The 22,909-nt window shown below is 36.1% G+C and overlaps 1 protein-coding gene across 11 annotated transcripts in view; it reads left to right on the forward strand.

Moving 5' to 3' along the window:
* Positions 1-22,909, forward strand: part of VPS13D (vacuolar protein sorting 13 homolog D) — a 110,788-nt gene that overhangs the window by 47,790 nt on the left and 40,089 nt on the right. For 10 of the 11 annotated variants that reach the window (XM_030019211.2, XM_030019215.2, XM_030019212.2 and 7 more), the window contains 21 exons: positions 398-548; positions 1,192-1,402; positions 2,540-2,787; positions 3,466-3,657; positions 4,273-4,399; positions 5,292-5,434; positions 6,301-6,431; positions 6,678-6,853; positions 6,982-7,105; positions 7,941-8,176; positions 8,939-9,047; positions 9,696-9,856; positions 10,207-10,315; positions 12,227-12,406; positions 12,673-12,789; positions 13,137-13,286; positions 14,181-14,330; positions 15,176-15,272; positions 16,970-17,118; positions 19,606-19,740; positions 20,089-20,256. In XM_030019211.2, the coding sequence (XP_029875071.1) occupies positions 398-548; positions 1,192-1,402; positions 2,540-2,787; positions 3,466-3,657; positions 4,273-4,399; positions 5,292-5,434; positions 6,301-6,431; positions 6,678-6,853; positions 6,982-7,105; positions 7,941-8,176; positions 8,939-9,047; positions 9,696-9,856; positions 10,207-10,315; positions 12,227-12,406; positions 12,673-12,789; positions 13,137-13,286; positions 14,181-14,330; positions 15,176-15,272; positions 16,970-17,118; positions 19,606-19,740; positions 20,089-20,256 (3,264 nt within the window). Of the gene's footprint in view, positions 1-397; positions 549-1,191; positions 1,403-2,539; positions 2,788-3,465; positions 3,658-4,272; positions 4,400-5,291; positions 5,435-6,300; positions 6,432-6,677; positions 6,854-6,981; positions 7,106-7,940; positions 8,177-8,938; positions 9,048-9,681; positions 9,857-10,206; positions 10,317-12,226; positions 12,407-12,672; positions 12,790-13,136; positions 13,287-14,180; positions 14,331-15,175; positions 15,273-16,969; positions 17,119-19,605; positions 19,741-20,088; positions 20,257-22,909 lie in introns of those variants that run through there. The other variant, XR_005932736.1, reaches the window with a different exon arrangement.

Below are 22,909 nucleotides of genomic sequence, written 5' to 3' on the forward strand. Positions count from 1 at the left end.
TTAGTTTTGACAAATCGGAATGATGAGTGACTGTTAATTATATGAGGCTTAGAATTCAAACTCCATGAATTTATAAAATAAGGTAATAGTGTAATAGTGTATAAAGTGTTCTTTTAGGATCTGTATTGCTATTACTTGAACTTGCATTGTTTTGAAAAAGATAATGGAGTTAGTAGTATTTAGAATTGCTTTTTCATAGTTAATTTTACTGTGTTTTGAGGAGGAGGTACAGGATCATAAATCATTATTATGAAACTATATATAACTTAGGTGTTGCATGTGGTCGGACTCAGTTGGCAAAGTTTTTACTCCAGCAGTTACTGCTTAAAAATTGAGGTGTCCCTCTTCTAGATATAATCATTACCTGAGCTTTTTAATGCTTTTAAATATCTTCCAGTTTTCTTCATTGCCTCCAGTTCGTGTGGTATTTGAAGTTACCATGGAAGGTAGCGCTCGGAAAGTGATAACAGTGCGCTCAGCCTTGATTGTGAAGAACAAGCTGGAAACACCAATGGAACTAAGACTAGATAGTCCTTCTGCTCCTGACAGTAAGCGTTGTATATTCCTTCCATACTATGGGGAATCTTTAGCTTCCTCCCCAAGAAGATTCACCACTGTCTCTAGTGGTTGACAACAAAGTTAGTCCTACCTGGAGGGAAAATGGGTAATGTTAAGATGAAAATGATCAGCAAGGTAAGCTAGAGAACCCAGTAGGATTTTTGCTTATTGTTCAGGTAAACAGGGAAAGCTGAAACTCTGCAAGGACTGAATCTTATTCCTGTATGTAGCAAGTTGTACCTTTTAACAGTAGTCTAGAAAGTTTCAGGTGTTAGTATGCAAAGGTGCAGTCTAGAAATGTAGTGATACGCTGGTAACGTACCCAAAATGTAGTGAGTGAGATCTTTTTGAAATAAGTATTTTCGCTAAAGCATCCAAGGAAAAAGAATTTGAATTTCAGCAAGTTTTTAGTCTTTTGCCAGTTTCAGATTGACACACCTAAATTGGTCTGCTGCCAGATTGTTAGTAGGATTTAAATCAACAGGTTGGTGTTTGAAACATACATAAAGTAGCTAGTGTTTTATGTTAAAACAAAACATGTTGCTTCATAATTTGAGACTTAATATTTGAAAACTTTACGCTTTTCAATAAAGGGGCCTGTTTTGATATGTGTATTTTCTTCTCTGGTTGCAGAACCTGTAGTTCTTCCAGCAGTTATGCCAGGAGATTCCTTTGCTATTCCATTACATCTTACATCTTGGCGTTTGCAAGCCAGGCCAAAAGGAATGGGAGTCTTTTTCTGTAAGGCTCCAATTCATTGGACTAATGTTCAGAAGACAGCAGAAGTATGCAGCAGCAAGCGAGAGTGTCATTCAATGGAGTCTGAAAATAGCCGATTTTTTAGGTAATTAAAAACCTAATTATTTTTCTGTAAGCTGTGTTATCTTCTTCTGGTAAATGAAATACTGCGAAAGTAAGTAACAGGAAAGAAAATACTTAAGAGATTAAAGCTTCTGCAGTTTAATGGGATGTTTTGTTTGGTCTGTTGAACAATGAGAAAGCATTGAAGCATAACTGCTATATTTCTGCAGGGCTCCTTGAAGCCCCTTTGACAGTGTCTGTTAGCAAATGTCCGAGAATACAAAGTAAGCACACTATTAATGTTTATTGTAAAAAAGAAAAGGTTAGATAATAGAATGTGGATTTAAGTTAAATTATCTCGTCTGTCTCACTGAGAATAATGACTGGTTTGCCATAGTGTGTTCACAAATACTCATTCCCTGAATGTCCTGTACTCTGTTCTAAGCCCAAAAATGTCGCTGCATAGTGAGGACTTAATGGAATTTTGTAGTTATCTGATATGATGGATTTAGGGATGCTCTGAATTTATGAAATACTAGAGTAGAGATTATGGAAGTTGTTTCAGGAAATGACCTTTGCATACTATATAGTTACCACTGTCTGTCGGTTCTGTAGTTTGCTTCTTAATATGCGGATTTTGAACGTATCAGAGGGAGGAAAATTAACAAATTATTTAAAATGAAGGTTTACGTACTCAATTCTTTACCATAACTAATGAAAAACTGAAGCGTTTTGTGACCAAAGCAAGGATATATCTACTGGGAAGAAGGACACATTCAGCATTTAAGTTTAAGAACACAATTATAGTTTAATAGTTAAAACCTCTTTTTAGTAATAGTTGATAACATGTTTCTGCAAGTTTATGGAAGTTGGTTTTAAAGTTGGTAAACTGTAAAAGTAATTTTATGTTAGGTCTCTGAACAGATGAGGGTTTTTTGAGTGATTAAATTAACTCTTTGATTAAAATCAGGAAACTCCTGTTGTCTTTATAGTAGGCATAAATACAAAATACCTTATAATCAAACTCCAAAGTGATTATGTGGAGAACAATTCTAAATGCTGTTTTTGCTATCAGTCCTGAAGTTACAGCATGTTGTGGGATTTAGTGCAATACACAAAGACAGGGTTCAATTATTCCATCAAGTTTGTTGACTTCTTCTCACATACGTTGCCTTCACAGGTTTTGTGTGGCTATAAAGAAAGAAAATTACCCGGATTACATGCCTTCCAACATATTTTCTGACAGTGCTAAACAGATTTTCAGACAGCCTGGGCATACTATTTATCTGTTGCCAACGGTGGTAATCTGTAACTTGCTACCCTGTGAACTCGAGTTCTATGTTAAAGGAATGCCAATTAATGGGACGTTAAAACCTGGCAAAGAGGCAGCATTGCACACAGCTGATACATCTCAGAACATTGAGCTTGGTAAGGTTCTTTTTCAGGTACCACTTTCTGATCCTCCTAGAGGAGTACCTCGATATAAGTGTTTCTTGTACAAGGCACTATCGTGCAAGAATGGAAAAAAGAAAAAATGGAAAGCATTTATATGATTATTTCATGGGGTTGCAGGGCTTCTTATAGGTAATAACCAAGTGCATGCATCCAAAAAAAATACTAATCTTGCCATCATTCCCCCAAGTCTGTCAGCTGTCTTGGTCTGTTCCTTATTCGTCTCTTTTCTCGTTTTCCCGAGAGTGGAAACGGTAGAAACTGGAGAGAACAGTGATAAAGAAGGGAATAAATCAAATAAGTTCCCAGTGTCTTGGGTGGTTTTGCTGTTTTCTTTCTGACAGAAAAAGTTGGTGTTGAGAGTACGTATGGAATTATTCAACACTGGCTGGGCTTCTGATGCCTAAGGCAGTGGTTAGCCCTAAGCAGTGTTCTTTACAGAATGTTTTTTGCTGCTTGTGACTCAAATAGAGGCATTTCTTCATGAGGTCTGAGGTTACTACACTTGGGCAGATTTAAAAGCTAATCTGGGTAAGCTATATGAAATATTCAGAAAGATAAGCCATATGAAACACCAACCTGTATGCTTATCAGAAACTAGTGTTTCTGTGTGGGTAGTGTTTCGTTTTCATTTGTTTTCTTTTGTTTTCGTAGGGGTATTGCTAGAAAATTTCCCAATCTGCAAAGAGCTGTTGATTCCTCCCGGGACACAAAACTATATGGTACGGATGCGATTGTATGATGTCAACAAACGACTGCTGAATTTGACCATAAGGATTGTATGTCGTGCTGAAGGTTCTCTAAAAATACTAATTTCAGCACCATATTGGTTAATCAACAAAACAGGTAAGTTTACAGTATTTTCTTTCATGGCTGTAACCATGAACTGGGAAATAAAAGATTTCATGCAGTGTTTTGATTTGCTTTCTAGCCAAATAGGGCTTTTAAACACTACTTAAGAGGAATTAAAGCTGCAGAAATTTTGTTATTAATTTTTTTTTTTTTACAGTGCCAGCAGTTATTGTTTGATGAATGTTAGAGCAGGTAACTTAGACATTTTAGTTGCTATATTGTGGATTTTCAAACATGAGCTATTGTACGTCTAAATAAATCATCATAGATCAGATAACTGTTAAAATTGTGGTTTTCAAAGACTGAAATGCCTTGAGACAGCAACAGGTCTAAATTGCAGTTATTCTGTGTTAATATCCATTGGCACTTTCAGAGCTACAACAACTGCTTTTCTCCATGGACCAGATTCCGTGGCTCGTAGCTGTTAATAGGTCTAGCTGTTAAACAGGTTAGAGAACGAGAGGGAAAATGCATGCAGACTAATGTCTGATATTACAACTGAAATATTTTAGGTTTTTCCTTAATTTGAAGTAGTTTTTACCATTCTCATTTTAATTTGTGCAAAGGTGAAGTGTAGTTTGACACTCCATTTTTTGTGTTTACTTAAAGGATTACCACTTATCTTCAGACAAGATAATGCCAAAACAGATGCTGCAGGTCAGTTTGAAGAGCACGAGCTTGCTAGAAGCCTCAGCCCACTTCTGTTCTGTTATGCTGATAAAGAACAGCCAAACTTGTAAGTAGCACCACAAGAAGAGGAGACAGGAGGAACCTTACAAAGTATGAAAGTAATTCACAGAGGATTGGGTGCTGATATATTAGTATGAATATCATGTAGGAAAAGTCAGTCCCTATTAAGATGATCTATTACATTTTTAAGTTTCTAAATACTGAAATAAGTATATTGGATCTTTAGACATTTCCTACTGAAAACTCCTTGGTTGGCTGATTCTGTTGTGTCTGCACGCTGCTTTGGTTTTGTGTGTTTTGAGCTCATGCTTCTTTTGTAAGAAAATCAAGAACTTTTTTGATGAGACTTACCAAGTTGTGTAAATTACTTTGTTACCACTAAAAACACTCCAAACCCCTAATCCTAAACTTTGAATGTTAATAGAGAAGTAGTAGCAGTCACTTAGTGGGAAGTAGGAATGCAGTAGAGCTATTGTGATTCTGATGTGAAACTTTCAGCTACTTTGACTGGCATCAAGGAGAGAACTTGCTTTTTCCATGAAAATAAGAAATAAGGACACGATTTGAAGTAAATTTATCTGAAATGTTCTGGGATTTTTGCTCAAATGATCAACAGTTAAATTTATCACAAAAATTTATTCCATATTGCTTTTTCTTTTTCGAAGAAAAAAGACACACAAATGTTGTGGTTAATCAGTCTGAAAATTACCAAGCCTTTTACAAGAAATGGTCGCTGAATCTTGACCAATATGTTAAAAATGCTTATGGCAGAGAAGCAGAATGAATTACTCAGAAAATGTATCATGGCTTCTAATGCTTTTATGTTAAAACACAGGTGTTCTTTTTGTACCTGGGTATGTGTTTGATCATCAGCATTGTGTTGATACCTGATCCTTCATTTAAATGAGTAAATCTTTGTGTTCTTTTCTTACCCTTAGTTGTACAATGCGGGTTGGAAAAGGAATCCATCCTGAAGGTATGCCTGGCTGGTGCCAGGGTTTCTCCCTGGATGGTGGTAGTGGTGTCAGAGCCCTTAAAGTGATCCAACATGGAAACCGGCCAGGCCTCATTTATAACATTGGTATGTGTTGATAGGAACATTTGAGAAATACTGTAGAACTTCGTAAGACATGATGTCAGTGACACCAGAAACAGAACAATTACAGCAGGGAAACATATGTTGTTAAAGGTTTTTGAGGGTTCGGAGAAAATTATTAAACAAAAAATACTATTCTAAGTATTTTTACATCTTTATTTTGAATTTCATTAGCTTAAAAAACAGTTTTCAGTTATTTCTATTTTTTATATTTCATCATTGAGCATTTAATAACTGCATTTACAAACTGTTCTTTCTGTGTCTTTATTCCCCTTGTATGTTACTTCTAAGTACATTTGAAATCCCACCGCATTACTGTGTGGGATTATTTTGAGTGTCTATATACTGTAACCGTTAAGCTGTGTGCTGCTGCTGTAGTTTTTGCTTTGTGGTGCCTCTGTAGGTTGATGTGGAGGAGTGCAGCTTCTGTCTTCTTGCGCTCCTAGTGTACATAAAGTACAATTTCCTTGGAAGCTTTTAGTTTTTAATTAAACAACAGGATAGATTTTCAGAGTTTGGAAGTTACTCCACAGTGATTTTTGAGGAATTTTTCATATGTTTAAAAGTGGAATAATTACTTATGTGGATTTACTTGTGATTGGAAATAGGTTTTTTTATCTTCAGTGCTTGCGATCTCTAAATAGTACTTGAGAAACAGAGGGTGACAGATGGCATGAAATTACGTTTACAGTTTAAAATAACATTTCAAAATATGGCTGGGGTATGGCAGAAACAGTGCATCTCAGGAACCCAAGAAAAAGAACTTTTGTTATGTGAAATGTATTGTGGCAGATGTCTTCTGTTTTCTCTTGTAAACAATAACTTTATTTTTAACTTGTTTTTATTACTAGGTATTGATGTTAAAAAAGGCAGAGGCCGTTATATTGATACGTGTATGGTAACATTTGCACCCCGTTACCTATTAGATAATAAATCAACCTACAAGCTTGCCTTTGTTCAGCGGGAATTTGCCAGAGGTCGGGTAAGATGTTTCCTTTTTTTTACTTGTTATTACAATACCTGTAGTTAGTCACAGCATCTTCTAACCAACAAGAACACAAACATTATACTTGAAGGTATTGTTGGCTGGTTGTGAGGATCTTTCTCATTATTCTAATACCAGCATCTACCTAACAGAATAATTGCTGTGTTCATATGAGACGTATATAGATTAATACTGCATTTTTTAATACCTATAGGATATGTATTTACCAATTTCTATTACTAGGGAACATCCAATCCTGATGGCTATATCTCCACACTTCCTGGTTCCAGCGTCGTGTTCCACTGGCCACGTAACGATTATGATCAGCTATTGTGTGTGAGACTAATGGATGTCCCAAACTGCATTTGGTCTGGGGGCTTTGAGGTCAACAAAAATAACTCGTTCCATATTAATATGAGGTAGCTATTATATATAAATCTTCTGTAGCATGCTTCCATTTTTGATAGAAGCAGCTGTTTAACACTTACGACTCCGGGTGACACAGATCAGAAGCCTACCTCTCTTGCACTTGTTTGTTCTTGTTCAGGGACACTCTGGGAAAATGTTACTTCTTAAGAGTAGAAATTACTCTTCAAGGAGCCACGTACCGCATTGCATTCAGTGACACAGATCAGTTACCACCACCTTTCCGCATAGACAATTTTTCCAAGGTAAAAGAGCAAAAAATCATATTTTTTTCTTTTAGTTTTTTGTTAAAAAAGAAAAGTATGAGTTCTCTTGTATTTGTTAGAAGCAGGAGCTGACTAGCTTGTGTAATGAAATAAAATGAAAGTATGTGTAGCAAGAGGTATTTCTATATAATAATTGTAATTTTCTGAAGTTTTAGTAAAAATTGGTAGTGCTCAACTACTTTGTCTTGTTCAAATGATGGTGCTAACATAGTGGCTTTTGTAAGTGAACTGAAAGGAAGAGCATTATTACTGATGAGAAAATCATGTTAGGGTGATAGTTTGTAATCTGTTCTGTGTTATTTTCAGCACTTGAATAACCTGTAAAAAGAATTCGGGCTACTTCTGCCACTTCCTTTCTCTCTGTCTTTGGGCTTCCATGTCAGTGATATAAAAATCAGAGAATTTACTTTGCATATTTTACAGTAACTTACTGACTTGTGATCAGACCAGCAGACAGAGCTCTTGATACTTACTGGTTCTCATTCTGGATTTTGATACTGAACTGTTAAATAAAACTGGGCAAGTCTCCAAATTTTGATTAGGAGGGTTTGAGATACTGCTGTGGGACTAAAAACATTTTGAACCACGGATGACAGATAAAAGTAAAGATGACGTTTCTCATCCTTTTGAGACTGTCTTTAATTGAGACCCTAATGGAAGAGAATGCATATGAAACCATTTGGGGGGGAGGGAAGGAAGTGAGCTGAACATGTTTCAGTGATCAACTCCTGAAAAATTAGCAAATGATAGCAAAAAAATCTGTCTGATTAACAATTTCTCTGTGAAACCAAATCCTCTTTTGTAACTGTTACAGGTCCCAATTGTTTTTAATCAGCATGGTGTTGTCGAGCCAAGGCTGTACACTGAAGTGAAGCCCATGACCTCTCTGGATTACGCATGGGATGAACCTATTCTACCACCTTTTATAATGCTGACAGTTAAAGGAGCAGGCTCTTCAGAAATCGTCTGTAGCATGAATGACTTCCAAGATAGCAAGCAGCTTTACTATGAAAATTTCATTTATATTGCTGCTACATACACTTTCTCAGGGTAATTCTTTATATATTAGATGAAAATACTTTGTATATTCATGGTGTTCTTTAGGCTTTACGTTAATATTCTCTCAATAGTTGCTATTTGAAAGTTTTTCAAATGCAGCTAAACTTTTGTCAACCTTGTAGCTAGCAGAAGAAATACCAAAATTCAGAAGTTGAGTCTGGCAGTCGGTAAGCTGTGTATCTTACCTCATTTGGTCATGGTAACTTACCTTTATAGGTGCAGCTTGCCATTGTTTATTTTATCACGTAGTGAGAAAGGTTTCGCATGTGGCATCTGCTGTGACTCCACTGTCTGATCATAGAAGAGCGGGGATGTTTAGGGTCATGTCTGGGGGCTTAATTTCATTTGGTTTATAAAGAACACTTGATTACAGGACATACCTATTTATGACATGCCTATTAATTTTAAACTTGTACTAGTTTATATGCTATTGAAAACAGCTATGGGAGATTGATACATGCTTTGTTGCTTTCCTCATTAGAAAATTTTCTTGGGAATTCTTCTGCTTTGCCTGTGAAGTTCCTAGTCACAGTGAGAAATCAAAGTCCCTTTTAAGAATGTACTCAAATTGACAGCTTACACTGGTAACTCCAAAAATAACAAGAGGAGAAAAAAACCCAACATAAATTATTGTTTGATTGGCTACATTGGAAGTATAAGCTTCCCTGATTGGATTTTGGTACAGATCTAATTTATTCTACAGAAGCAGCAGCTACTCTGAATAAACATGATGATGTTTTCTCGGTGTTCTAGTTTACAGGAGCCAAGTGTAAGACCTGTTGCTTCGAATAAGGATGCTGCATATGCAGAGCTTGTCCTTGATGTTTCTCCAAAGACTCAACGAGTTGTCCTGAAAAAGAAGGTACCAAGACACATTTGATTTTATTAAAATGCTGTTGCTCTGTGCTGAGGTAAAATCATATGCTGGGAGAAGAAAAAATAAAAAATTTTTATGGTAACTTTTAAAGAGTGGAGACAGACTCCATTGAAAGCGACAGGTTATTGCAATTCAGGTTGCTTGAATTATGGTGGTGCTTCCATTTAAGACTTTTATGGGTGTAAGGGTGACAGAAAAGGGAATTGGAGTAAAAGTAGTAACGAACATTGTAAATGCCTCTAAGACAACCAAGTGTGGTAATTGTGTGTTGGACGTTCTAATGAAGTTACAAGGTAGGGCCTGCTTCCTTTTTGATTGGTTGTAAGCGAAGTCTTCTATTTCTGGAGCTCTTAAGAAATAGAAACTGTACTTAAATATTGCTGAGATGAAAAATAGCTTGTAAGTACAGCTCTCATCTAACAGTGCTAATGTAGGATGCATATTCATTGAATACAGAGTTGAATTAGAAGTTTTTTATACAAACTAGTTCCTAATTCCAATTCAGGGCTCTGAAGTTAAATCTATACAAGTCATTCCAAGAATTATAATTCAAAGCATCTGATAGCAAAATGGAACAGAAATACTTGCTCTGTACTGTTGTGTTCATTTAAATGTTGAGGTTTTATGCAACAGGAGCCAGGAAAACGATCCCAGCTTTGGAGAATGACGGGCACAGGAATGCTTTGTCATGAAGGTTCTTCAGTTCCTCATAACCCCCATAAACCTTCTCCTCGGTCTGTGGACTCTTGCATGATTTTAGATATTGCAGGCCTGGCAGCTGTCACAGATAACAGGTATTGCAAATACAATTTCTCAGGAAACTGATGATAACCATGTCTTTGAAAGCATACTTAACGTGATATTCTCTGAATAAGAAAATAAATTATTCTGAAGGTATGTGGAAGAGCTAGATTTTATCTGTCTTTGTGAACAGACCTCATGATCACTTTTGTGACTTGGAAATATTTTTAAAAGTATGGCTAATGTATTTTCAGCAGCAGATTGTTAAAAGAGCATTTCAGAATTAAGATTAGGAAAATGAGCTTGAACAAAATTAGAGTAAATGTCCGCCATTAATACATCTCCAGAGTAAAACTGACAAGTTCTAATCCTCTAAGTACTGGGTGGCATGCTTTTGCTGCAGGTATGAGCCCCTGATGTTGAGAAAGCCTGATCGACGGCGCAGTACTACGCAGACATGGAGTTTTCGTGACGGAAAGCTGACCTGTGGTATTCACGGACTTGTTGTCCAGGTCAGTACTGATTATATGTTGAACTTGTTTTGACTGTTGCTGATACAGATGACAAAGTCATTTAGGCTTAGTATTGAAGTGAACAAAAAAGCTTTGAGGCCAAAGTTCAGAATACAGAGGAAACCAGACTTGCACAAACAGCTTGTGTGGTTTAAATTCATGTTTGAATGTTCTTATCAATTTCAAATAATTAGACATTTTGCACTATTAATTTGAAAGTAAATAATTAGAAAATTAATAGGACATCATTGTTGAAAATGAACAGTGTAGTGATAAATAGAGCCTTGATATTCTCACACATGCCAAATGTGAAAATGCTGCAGATTGTGTCAGTTAATGTCACTTACGAAAGTCAAGATTTGTGTATAACAAAGCACTTCTCAGAATCATGTTTCTAACATTTTAGTAATAAGAATTTTAAAAGCAGTTTGAACTGTTTGCTCTTTCTTTGTGTTCCAGGAAACTCTGACTTGCAGACAGCTAACACTTGCAAACTATTTGATAATTCTGCCTGCTGATGGTAGAATTTGTAGGCACAGAAACCTGGATTGCTTTTACAAATTCAAGAACTAAACATCAAAAGAATTTCGATGCTCTTTTTTGTTTATTTTTAAGTGTTTCAACCACATTTATCCATTGCTTACAAACAAATTTCAATGTTATCCTGCATATTGTTGAAATAGCAAGTATGTTTGTAATAAAAAATGATGTTATTTCTAACATTTTATTTTGAAAAATAAATTGTGCTAGCTATGTCAATGGAAATCAACCTCAATTCAGTGGAAAAAGTACTGTCATAGGGAATATGTTAGCTCTGTGATGAAAGGGAGTCTTTATGTGCACAATAAATCTGGAATGGATCTGTAAGGTACAGACTGATAACATCACTTTGAAAATCCTGCAGATAGGACGCTATCATGTTCTGTTGGGGATATCGCCCCCTTCTGCCCCCTTTCTTTTCTTGTTTCTAATTTCCTTGTAATTTGTTGGGGTTTTGGGTTTTTTTTTCCCCCAAAAAAGTGTGCTTCGGTTATTTCTTCATTTTAAAACAGGACAGGAATGACAGAAAACCAGCATCTCAGTCATTTTGCTCACTCTATAATAGCAGGACAGTACGTATGTCATCTGTGAAACTAGAAATACCCTGCCAAAACCAATTTTGAAGTTTCAGATGCTTGTTCTGATGTAAGCAAAGAAGAAAAAGTATGGAAAATACTCCTAAGGCTTCACAATAACCTTTTAAGACTGTTTTTGTAGTTCTGGTCTGATTAATTTTAAAGGCATGTAGTAGCCATAAGAGAAGATTCCAGCCTCCAGAATAGATACAGTAAGGATAGCAGCAATGTAGTGTTCCTTTGCCACCTTTGATGCTATGTTTCAATTCTAATACCAAAAAACAGATCTAGAGAAGAATATTTGACTTAGTCCTGTGATGTTGCATTGATCATTTTGTGATCAGATTACTGTAGCTTAGTAAGTTACTACTTGTCACTTTGAAGCAGCCAAAAAAGCCCTGCATTGCTGTTTGAAGATGTTGACTCAGTAAGGATTCACATTCTCTTCTGCAGATCCAGAGTTGATCTTTTAGAAAGCTTTCTATCATTTTGAAAATATTTTCAGGAAGGACTTCCCATGTTTGATCATGATAATGATAGCTTCAGTTTCTGAACATCCAGTGGGAATACCTTAATAATTAATCTTGGCTGTTTCTTCTAGCTGCCAAGCTGGTTAAACATGAGTTAACAGAAGCTTTAGTAATACCAAGTAAAATGCTGCTGGAGTACTTTTCTTTTAGTTCTGAAGAGTAAGGAGAGGAAAGTAAAATGCACTTTTAAATTAACGCATGTAAACAGTTATCTGAAGCCTTTACCTATCAATTTTTTTTTTCCTTACTCTTCTTTCTTTCTCCAGGCAAAGGGAGGAATACTAGGTCTTCATGATGGAGCAGAAGTTGTTCTTGGTCCTGATACTTCACTTGAACTTTTGGGGCCAGTTCCACCTGAACAGCAGTTCATAAACCAAAAGATGAGGCCTGGGTCAGGAGTACTAGCTGTTAGAGTCATCCCAGATGGGCCAACTAGAGTTCTGCAGGTGAAAGTCCTTCATTAACTAGAATCTAGTTTCATTATTTGCTTGTACTTGAAACACCTTTTTCTGTATTGCATCTCTAAATTCTTACAAAAAGTTACCTTTATAATGATATGCAAGGGGAGGGGAATATCATAAAACAGAAATAATTACAACAAAAGTTTTCGTTGTATTTATTTTTTTAAAAAGATAATTTTATAAGGTAGGACAATATAGCTGTTATTTATAAATAGGAAAGTGATCATTGTAGTGATGTATTTGTTTATCAGATAACGGATTTTAACCAACGTAGAAATGATCGTTTATCCAGTGAAGGAGATGAACTTCCAGTTACGGAACAAGATCTACGCAAGTTAAAAAATCCAGATACAGAGCAGGAATTAGAAGTAAGATATTGTAACTAGTATCTGTCTCTTATTTATCATTTTCCTTTCTAGATTTTGGGAGGGGGGCTGGGGAAGTTGGTCGTTAACTTTTCCCTATGATGATCTCTTGTTATGAACTTGTAGATTTTCCTGCTAAAACTCCTCATTCTTAGCAGTTGGGTTTATATGTCTTAACACCTCTTTATTCAAAGACTAATTGTTAATGAGCTGTTCAGCCTCTCTGGAGATGAGTCTAAAAAAAAAATAACTTCTTTGCAGAAGTATATATTCAGTATCACGGGTTTTTTCAGTGTTGGTTTGTTAGTAGTGGGGGTTTTTTCCTCCTTCAAATATTTTTTTTTTCTCAGGTGCTTGTGAAACTGGAAGGTGGAATAGGATTGTCTTTGGTCAACAAAGTTCCTGAAGAGCTAGTATTTGCAAGTCTCACAAGAATTAATATCCACTACACACAACTGTCAACAAGTCAGGTGCTAGAGCTCAGTGTGCAAGACATACAGGTATTTGCCATTTTGAAAAAAATTTGTTCATGGGTCTCTTGCGGTTTTTGTTCTCATAATAGGTTTGAAAAATGTTTAGAGCTGTTACTGAGATTTCAGTTCCTAAATATCATAGAAGTTTCGATTAGCATCGATGTTTCCTTTTCATTGTTCTCTGCTTAGTAATAGTTGATACAATGATGTATTATATTTATGCCATTGATTTCTATTAGGCAAGTTGGAATCTTTTTTATTTTGTAAACAGGTCAGATTAAGATTTTTCTCCCTTCCTAGTTCTTGGTTCTTTGTCATTACATAATGAAAAAGCAGCCATTGAAAGCAGGAGTCCTAATGCTGGTAGTACCGCAGTATATGTTTTTGACTTTGCAGAGTTTTGTCTTAACCTTTGTTTTCAGTTCAGTCTTTGAAATTCAGAAGTTAACAGTTTTTACAGTCTTCAGTTTTTTTATTTTACTAATAAGTTCCTCTAAATTATTAGAATTCTGATCCCAAGGTGTAAGATTTCCTTGGAAGGGGAATTGTGGGTACTGAAGTAGAGTACACGAGATTAATGGATACTTAGAGGGATCAGTCAAACTTAAATGCAGTAGATTAACTCTGCTGTTGTTTAGTATTTTTGGCTATGTTTTTTGAAAAAAGAAAAAAAACCACAGAGAACATAGCAATTTTGTTCTAGGTTTTTTGTTGGTAGCTATAACCGCTTTTTTAAATGGAGGACACTTGTATTTTTTTGGTATGATCTCAGTGGTGATCAATAACCAAGTATATTCAGTATCTCCCTGGCTCAAGGACCATGTATTTCTGAAAGCTTTTAAGTCCTCAGTTAAAGAGGATCAATTTTGCTGTTTATTGTCACATATTGAGATTTTCTTGTCTGTCTTGTCCATTCTGTAGGTGGACAACCAGCTTATTGGCACCACACAGCCTTTTATGCTCTTTCTGACGCCTAAGATGAGTGAAAACGAACCTGTAGAGACTGGTCCTGCTGTGCAAGTAAATGCAATGAAATTTCCCAGTAAAAACGCACTGACTGATATATACAAGGTAAACTGCAATCTTTTGATTGTGCCATGCATGTATTAATCTGTTCAAATGACCTTTCCTGTTCCTAATTTTTACTAGTAATCTGAATTCAGTAACGAGTGAAATACTCTCTGTTGAATTAATACTGAGGCTAAAAGGATGCTATATCCACCTTCTCACGTTCATAGTGTTTAAAGCTACAGTACAGTGATGAGCGGGATAATAAATATGTTTAAAAATATAACAAATTAGGCCAGATCCCTGTTTGTTTGTGTCTGTGGCCTTGTTTCTCAATCCAGTTATTCTCCCCTCAGAATTGATGGGTACCATTGTAGCGTGGTGAAGCAGCATATCTATGCTATGCTTTTCATGAGTTGTGTACAAGGTTATTACTTCTCTCTGATAAGCTGTTATCTTGCAGGATGTACCCTGTTCTGTGTACTGCAGCTGTTTGGAAATGTTGTTTGGAAATTTATCCACCAACTGTGGTATGCATTGTGAGGGCAAAACTGAGTTGGTTATCAAGACCTATTTTCTCACTTGGAATCTTCACCCATGTATTCTGATGCTGTTTTTCAAAACAGATGATTTTGGTGTTGGAAAACAGCTAAGCATCAGATTCTGAAGTGTTAGTATTAGGTAATGAAGCACAACACCTTCCAAAAAAATTGAAAGAGTCATCACTAGTTGTAGGTAACTTTAAGTGAAGAAAACTACCAAAGACATTTTGAAGGTGGGAATCTTACTAGAAATCCATTCCAGTGAAAATATTCTGTTGAAATAGAACACATTGTCCTATTTAATGGCTTACATGGATTATATTTTAGGTGTTAATACTGTAAACTGAGAATTGCTTATCTTTGTAGCATCTGATGATCACTGCTCGAAAGTTCACAGTTCAAATTGAGGAGAAACTACTTCTGAAGCTATTGAGTTTCTTTGGCTATGATCAGTCTGAATCAGGTATAGTATAAAATGACAAAGATCAGTTTTACAGCATACAGAGGTATTATGATCGTTGCATATGAACTAAGTTCAAATGCCGAGCAAACTTAGCTGCTTGGAAGCTTCTGCTGTTGAACAGAAAGCTGGAAAGCTGATGTCTCAATGGCCCTTATAAAGCTGTTCATGTATATTGTGCTTTTTACAGTATTCAGGTAATGACCCATGTAACATGCTGTTGTCCAGTACACGGTGGCTGAGCTGAGCCTCTGTGGGAAGGAGTTTAGTAATCATCTTAAGTTCCTGTATCTGGATTGATCTAAATTGGGATAAAAGAAATTGTGTTTTTAATTTAGCAAACCACTTTGTTTAGTACTGTTTGTTTATTTAAAGCCAAGGCAGAAATGGGATGTCTGTTCATTTGTTCCTTGGGCAGTTCCTCTTGCTTAACTGAAGGAAAACTTTGGCTGTCTGACCTTTTAGTTGTGACATCCATACCCCTGGCTTTAATCGTAATGTAAGTTTTCTTCATTCAGTGAGGCAAGACAGAGCTATTGAATCTTCTAATCTCATAGATGTTGTTCTAATTCTTCTATTGTAGGATTTATCTGTACTTCGGAAACTTTCTGAAATGTCTGTTTTGGAGTGGCAATTGAAAAAGTCACTTTTATTATGCAGTAGAGTGTGTAGGGTTATATAATAAAATAACATGCAGGAAAAAAACTATTTTTGGCATGATTCCAAATGAGGGCAAACCTACAAATGATGCTCTAGAGTTCTGTGTCTTGGTAATCCACAGTATCTTGTGAATTGTCTCTGAAAAAACATGAGTATTACGTTTCCCAGTTTCACAGAGGACTTAGACTTAGATTTGTAGTGATGAGAAAGAAATAAAGATTTTGAGTTCTGCTCTTACGCTGTTCACTAATCTGTCCTTTGTTTTGGTTTACCCTGATGCTTTTGCTGGTTTTTTGTTTCCTTACTTAACTGTATGCTCTTTGTAGTTTATCCACTGATGCTGATGATGTCCTCCAAGATTCAGACAAAAATTATTGTCATTTACATTCAACATGTTTAATTGTTCAACCTGAGTTCATAAGACTTTGTCATCTTTCCTCTTTCCCCCACCTTCTCACACCACCAAGATGCTCTTACAAACAACATATGAACCTGTTAGCGTCAACCAAATTTGGCTCACTCTGTACATAAATTGATGTACTGAATGTCTTCCATGTAGGCATTTTGTCCATTCTGTAGTGATAATTGGAAAGATTGTCAGCTTTGCTTGCTTTGTACGTTATACTGATAGTTGAGCGTGTAAGGAATTATAAAGAAAGTAGAGAGAGACCATGACTACACAGTAGGAAACATTGCATAGTTGTTTGTATCTCCTTGTTTCTGTATGCTGACAAAGATAAATTAGAAGGGAGATTAAAAGCTCAAATAACTTAAACTATGTACTTGGATGAGCTTTTTTTTTATCTAGCTATAAATACATATCAGGTTTTAGAGATGCAGGCAGATCTGAAAAAAAATTCTCGAGCCTCGAAGGTCAACTTCATGTCACAAGGCATGAGTAATTTTGCTGGCTACATTAGCATTGCACATACTTTTTATTTGTACTGAGAAACTATTAACTCTTTACAGAGTATGCATTCATAAACCCATATTTACTTACATATACTCTATTCTGATTCCTGTGTTTTGTCTGGATGCAGAGGTGGAAAAGTATGATGAAAACCTCCATGAAAAGGTGGTTGAACAAGGTGGAGGACAAAAGCGATACTACTTCGAAAATCTGAAAATTAGTGTGCCTCAAATAAAGTTGAGTGTCTTCACTTCCAACAAGCTACCTTTGGATCTCAAGGTATGCCAATGCATTCACAGAGTATGCTTCCAAATAAAGAGGTTCTCTTGGAGGAGGAAAAGGGAACAGAAGCTAACTTACTACTGTTAATTTCTATTTACTCTTCCATTATGTAAGTTACAATAATAGAAGTTCCAATAACTTCTATGATTTAATTTGCATAATTTCCAGTCACTTCTGTAATATTCTTTCATTTTTGTAATTTTAGTTGAAGCACAGCCAACTTCACCTAGTAACTCACTACTTTACAAAGGTTCTTGGTTACATTAATGGTAGTGTCAAGAGCTTAAATGGAATGACCATCCTATGGGAGGGCTGAGGTGAGGGTTAAGAAACGAAGTTACTCGACTTAAGGAGCAGAAATACAAGACAACTCTGAGTGTTTTCATCCAAAAAACGTTATCGTATTGGAGTCAGAGGGTTTGCATGAGCGCTGTGCATTTTGGTTCAATACTATAGTGAATTCAGATTGAGTATGGACTTAGGTGGAGAATCTGGTCCATTTCATGTGGTAGTAAATGTTTTGGCACAGTTGTTCAAGTGAACCAGGGATTCTAAATGATAGCAAGAAGATAATCTCATCTAGTGTTCCCAACTTATGTGTTGGGACCTTCCTAGGTATAATAAGGTGGTAACAGTCAGCAATATTTCAGTTCCCTCTGAGCTAATACACCTGATTTCCTCCAAGGTGGGCAAGTTGAAACAAAACCAACCAACCAAACGATTAAAAAATCCTCCCCACTGTGGAGGAACTGAGCTGCTGCCTGTTTGACTTGTGTGCTCAAAAACCAAAATTGAGACACTGACCAGGCTTTTTTGTGCCCTTGATATTATGGACATTAAGATGTGCAAGCTTTTAAAGAAGTTTAGTGGAATAAGCGTATACCATAGAGTCCTACCAGAATATTATCAGTCATGCGTTCTTGTATTGCTTTTACCAAATCCTTGTGCAAAGGAGGACAACTCAATAGCTAGCTGTAATATTCCTTACCGTTCAACATCATCAGCAGTGTCTTGAATGTGTGTGCACTTTAGCTTCAACATGAAAATGCTTATCATCTGATTATCTCAAACTTGGAGAGAGAAAACAGTGTTAGTGGTGAGTGCCTTTAAGAAACTAGTAATGTGCACTGTTCTGTTTGGATTTCCTACCACCTTTGGTATATGATTGCATATGGATATATCTTGGCAGCTGCCAGCATTGCTCCCAAGAGAAAACTTGGTGTATACATTCCCCCCCAATGATAACAGTTACTGACTGTATTCTGTATGTGAACTTTCACAGAAAGAGTTCCATTCAGTTTTGTAGCACAGGAGAGTTCAGGGTAGGAGGGAGAGAGAAATCACAGTAGAGCCTTTGTAGAAGTTGTTCTAACTACCTTTAATGTTTTTGGCTTGGACATTGCTGTCTGGTAATTTGGTGTAGACAGATTATTTTTATTAGGTACCAGTATTAACAAAGTTGCCTTATATAATATCTGATAGTTAAACAGGAAATTACTTCCTACCCAAGTGAATAATGAGGACTACTCTAGTTAGTCATCCATTTACTGAAAAAATAAATAGGTCCTTTCTTACTTGCAAACTTAAATCAGACCTGTAATTTACCTTAATTGCCTGCAGATGGCAGAAAAACTCATATTACTTACTACCAAGTATGCTTAGTGATTAATGTAGAATGATATAACAGGCGTATCAGGCTTCTTGCTTTCTTCGCATTTTCTGATGTTGGTGACTGTGCAGATGCCCTTATCAAGACCTGAAATAGAAGGGATCTCTTTCATAAAAGATTAGTTTTCTTGTTAAATTTTTCCAAAGTTATTTTATGTGTATGTATATATAGATGTATAGCTTGTCCACCTTAAATATGTTTTTTTAATGTATAGATTGTACAGGTTACAGATGGCCCATGGGCTAATTACTGTCTTAGTTTTCTTCCTTGAAAATAATTGAAAAAGCTGGTTTAAAGAATTTCAGTACACCACATAACGTTAAGAAATGAGCCTCAGGCTTGCAGGAAATTATGTATGTTGTTCCAGCTCATCCTGACATTTAATCCCTTCATAAAACTTCAGCAGGGTGGAAAATACCCAGTTTTGTCCTCACTAAGTATGAAGGAAATTAATTTAGGGTTCGGTTTAATTGAACATTAGATCAGTTATAGCAAAGTGCTAAGCATGAAATCTTAAATACATTTTGTTTTGAAATATTCCTATCAACTGTAGGAAACATTGCATTGGGGGGGTGTTTAGTGACTATCTAGTTATTGAAGAAATGCAGTTCTAATAATTGATCATTGCTTACAAGTAAAAGGTTTATGGAGTGATTGCCCTCTGTATCAAAGCGTCTACATGGCAGTGGCAAACTACTCTAGCCGCTTCAGATAATTTTGGTTTGTTACCAAATTTACCCAAATTTATTCATTTGGGTGCTGTGTATGACAAGTAGAGATGAAAATTAAAGTAGTAATATCTTTTATTTAATTAGGCATTGAAAAGCACGCTGGGATTTCCTCTGATCCGATTTGAAGATGCTGTGATTAATCTGGATCCTTTCACTAGGGTCCATCCATATGAAACTCAGGAGTTTATCATGAATGACATTCTGAAACACTTTCAAGAGGTAAGTGTCATACAGATTTTACTGTGGCAAAGGCTGAACTTCTCTTGATTGACAAGTTCTCTACTGAGGGTGCGGGAACTCTTTCTTGACTATTTACTTAAGCGCTAGTGCTGTATTGCTGCTTTGGTGTGTGGAGAAATAGCATCACGTGCTTCTAAGAATGCACTGAATTTTAAGATGAAAATATTGTTGATCTTACTGGTATTTCTGTGTTCATTTCTTCAGTAAAACTGTCTGGTTTTGTATATACTTTTGCTGTGGGTGGGACTTCCCCCCCCCTTTTAATCAACCTTGCTGGTGTTAATGTGATCCATAAGTGATATTTCATTATTCCTGTTGATTTTACAGGAGCTGCTTAGTCAGGCAGCAAGGATTCTAGGTTCTGTGGATTTCCTTGGCAACCCTATGGGTCTTTTGAATGATGTTTCAGAAGGTGTTACTGGACTTATAAAATACGGCAATGTTGGTGGTCTCATAAGAAATGTCACACATGGAGTATCAAACTCTGCTGCGAAGGTAATAATTATGATATTGAATCAGTCTGCTAAAACAATAAGCAAAAAAGTTAGGAGACAAGTCAAATAGAATTACTGACCATCTCTAAACAGCTATATGTCCTGTTTGTTTTGTAAAAATTGTGTTTGTAGTGTAGATTTATTTTTTTTTAAAATGTTTTATATGTACACTGCAGGGACGCCAGAAACCCTGCAGGATTCAATGAAAGCACTCAAGGCTTTATTATTGATATACATATTTTTTGCAAATTGAATGTGGTAGTTAACCAAAGTGAGAACTAAAATGTTGCTCAAGTGTGGCATCATCTCCTATGTGCAAATGAACAAAGTTATATTATGTTATGTATAGAATTTATATAGAGAGAACACTAGAGAAATTTGGAGTATTTAAAGGTTTTAGTATAAAAGGAGCTGTTAACTTTTGTTTTTTAAAAGCTGATGTGAATGTCAATTATTATGCTAATGCTCGAGTTTGGGGTTTTTTTTCTATGCCACATAGCACCAAACTAAGGAATTCCTAGATTGCTACGCATTTATCTTTAGTTTAATTCCAAAGTCTCTGCATGGTGAATGTTCTTTTGTTCTTCTGATAACGATTGAGAGAATTCAATTATATCAGTGTTATCAGTGAAAATAACTATCTTCAGTGCCTGAGAGAGGTATGATCTGACACAGCAGCCAAAAATAGGCAGTGGTTTTGATCATGGTCGATACTGTGCTTGATACTGAACAAACATATGTTTGTTTGGATAAAAAAAATCATGAAATATTCTCATTATGTACACAGTGTGTCAACATGTACTGTGAATGAACTTTGTGATCATGGGTAGAATTGGAATAATCCTTTCTCCACCTAAGAAGGAGACACATAAGGATGTGTTGTTAAAATTTGTTTTTATGAAAATTCTTTACTTCCTATTATTTTTATTTTCCAAACTGGTAGGTTTGTCCGTGTGTATTATCATGGTTCATCCTTTCACAGCCTATTCCACTTAACTGTATACAAGGAAACCTACTTTTTTCCCCACGTTACTGGGAAAAGGTAATTCAGAAGATGAGAAAGGTGAAATGTAAAGCTTGCATAATTACAGATGGCTCAGGACTAAAGTTCTCAAACCTAGTTAAACTGCCATAGAGATCCCCAGTCCATCACCAAGTGCATAGCTGTGAGCATATCTAACCCAGACAGTCGAACCATGAGGAAAGGTGACATCCACCTTCTATATCATAATTATCTTGTGGCCAGCATTAGCCCATTTGGGACAATTTCAAGAAATTCAAACAAAATACCATGTGTTGATATTCCTGTCTTCGTCACCACTGCAAATACAAGCTTATCCAAGCAATCTGTAGAAGACTTACTGAGCTTCTGTAAGGCAGTATCCATCTGCGCAAATGAGTATTTTTGTCCATACTTTCTGCTTGTGGTTCTAGTCTCTTGTGACCCATCCACTCCACCCAATAGAGTATGTTTCTTTAGAGTTTCCTTTCTATAAAGTGTTGTTTCCTCATTGCAGTCACATCTGCAGCAACAGTCTCATAAATCTTTCTTTAAAAGGCACGAGCCTTCCTACGTTTCCCACAAGGGCAAGGTCATTCTTTGAACTTTGGAGTCATTTGTAACCAAGGGTTTTGTGAAGGAAGATTTTCAAAGGCAGAAGGGCAGTTGGATGCTGAACTCCTTTCAAAATTCAACAGGAGCTGAGTGCCTGCTTCCCATTTATACCTTTGAAAATCACCGCATGTACTATTTATCTGTCTTCCCAGGTATTTTTTTTTCTTTCTCCTTGATATATCCGAAATGTCTGTGATGCAAGTCTCACACAGTTCCCTTTTAAAAACTTTTTATATGGATTATGTATTTGTCCTTTCAGAACAAGGAGAGAATTATATCTTTTAGGAAGGCTTAATAGTACGTTATGGAATTCCTTGATTAATCCCCTTTCCAAAGGATGCATCTGAATTCTGCTACAGAGAAGATCACAGTAAAAAAGGCTCAAATAATCAGGATAAATTCTTCCCTATGTGTTGCACTGCTTTTAGGCATCTAAATCTGCTAGAAAACTAAGTCAGGAGTGTCCATGTAATAAAAAAAATGACATTTCAAGTACAATTTGTGACACATTATGTACATGGTACAATGTAGAACTTTGTCTTTTACTCCTTTCTGCTATCATGTATATGACTTATGATTGTGTCTAGGATACGTGAAGTTTTGGTAAAAGAAAAAAATGGCGGGGGGGGGGGGAGAATTCCAATTACTGAAGAAAAACCTGACTGAAACAATAGATCATTTTCATCTTGCTAATGGTGCTCTCTGTAGGGAAAGTATTTTAAAGTGTATTTTTACTGCATAACTCTTCACCTGATTCAGCTGTGCCATAGAGGTCCTCATCTTTGCAGCTTATTCTGTGGAGCTGATAATCAATGCAGCTGAATACTAGATGAGCCTGTGTTCTGCATAGAAACTGATGGCTGGGAAAAATACCCATTTTGGTTGTTTTGAGTATGTGACTTTTAAAGCATCTGAAATAAAAATCTATCCTAGATTTTAAGATGAGTTAGCTTTTAAGGTGTGAGTAGATGGATAAGTGAACTTTAATCATCACTTTAAAAGTAACACTGCTTGACTGAATTGAAAAGTAAGCTATTTG

The sequence above is a fragment of the Aquila chrysaetos genome, chromosome 6 (assembly GCF_900496995.4).
Source record: "Aquila chrysaetos chrysaetos chromosome 6, bAquChr1.4, whole genome shotgun sequence".
Lineage (NCBI taxonomy): Eukaryota > Metazoa > Chordata > Aves > Accipitriformes > Accipitridae > Aquila > Aquila chrysaetos.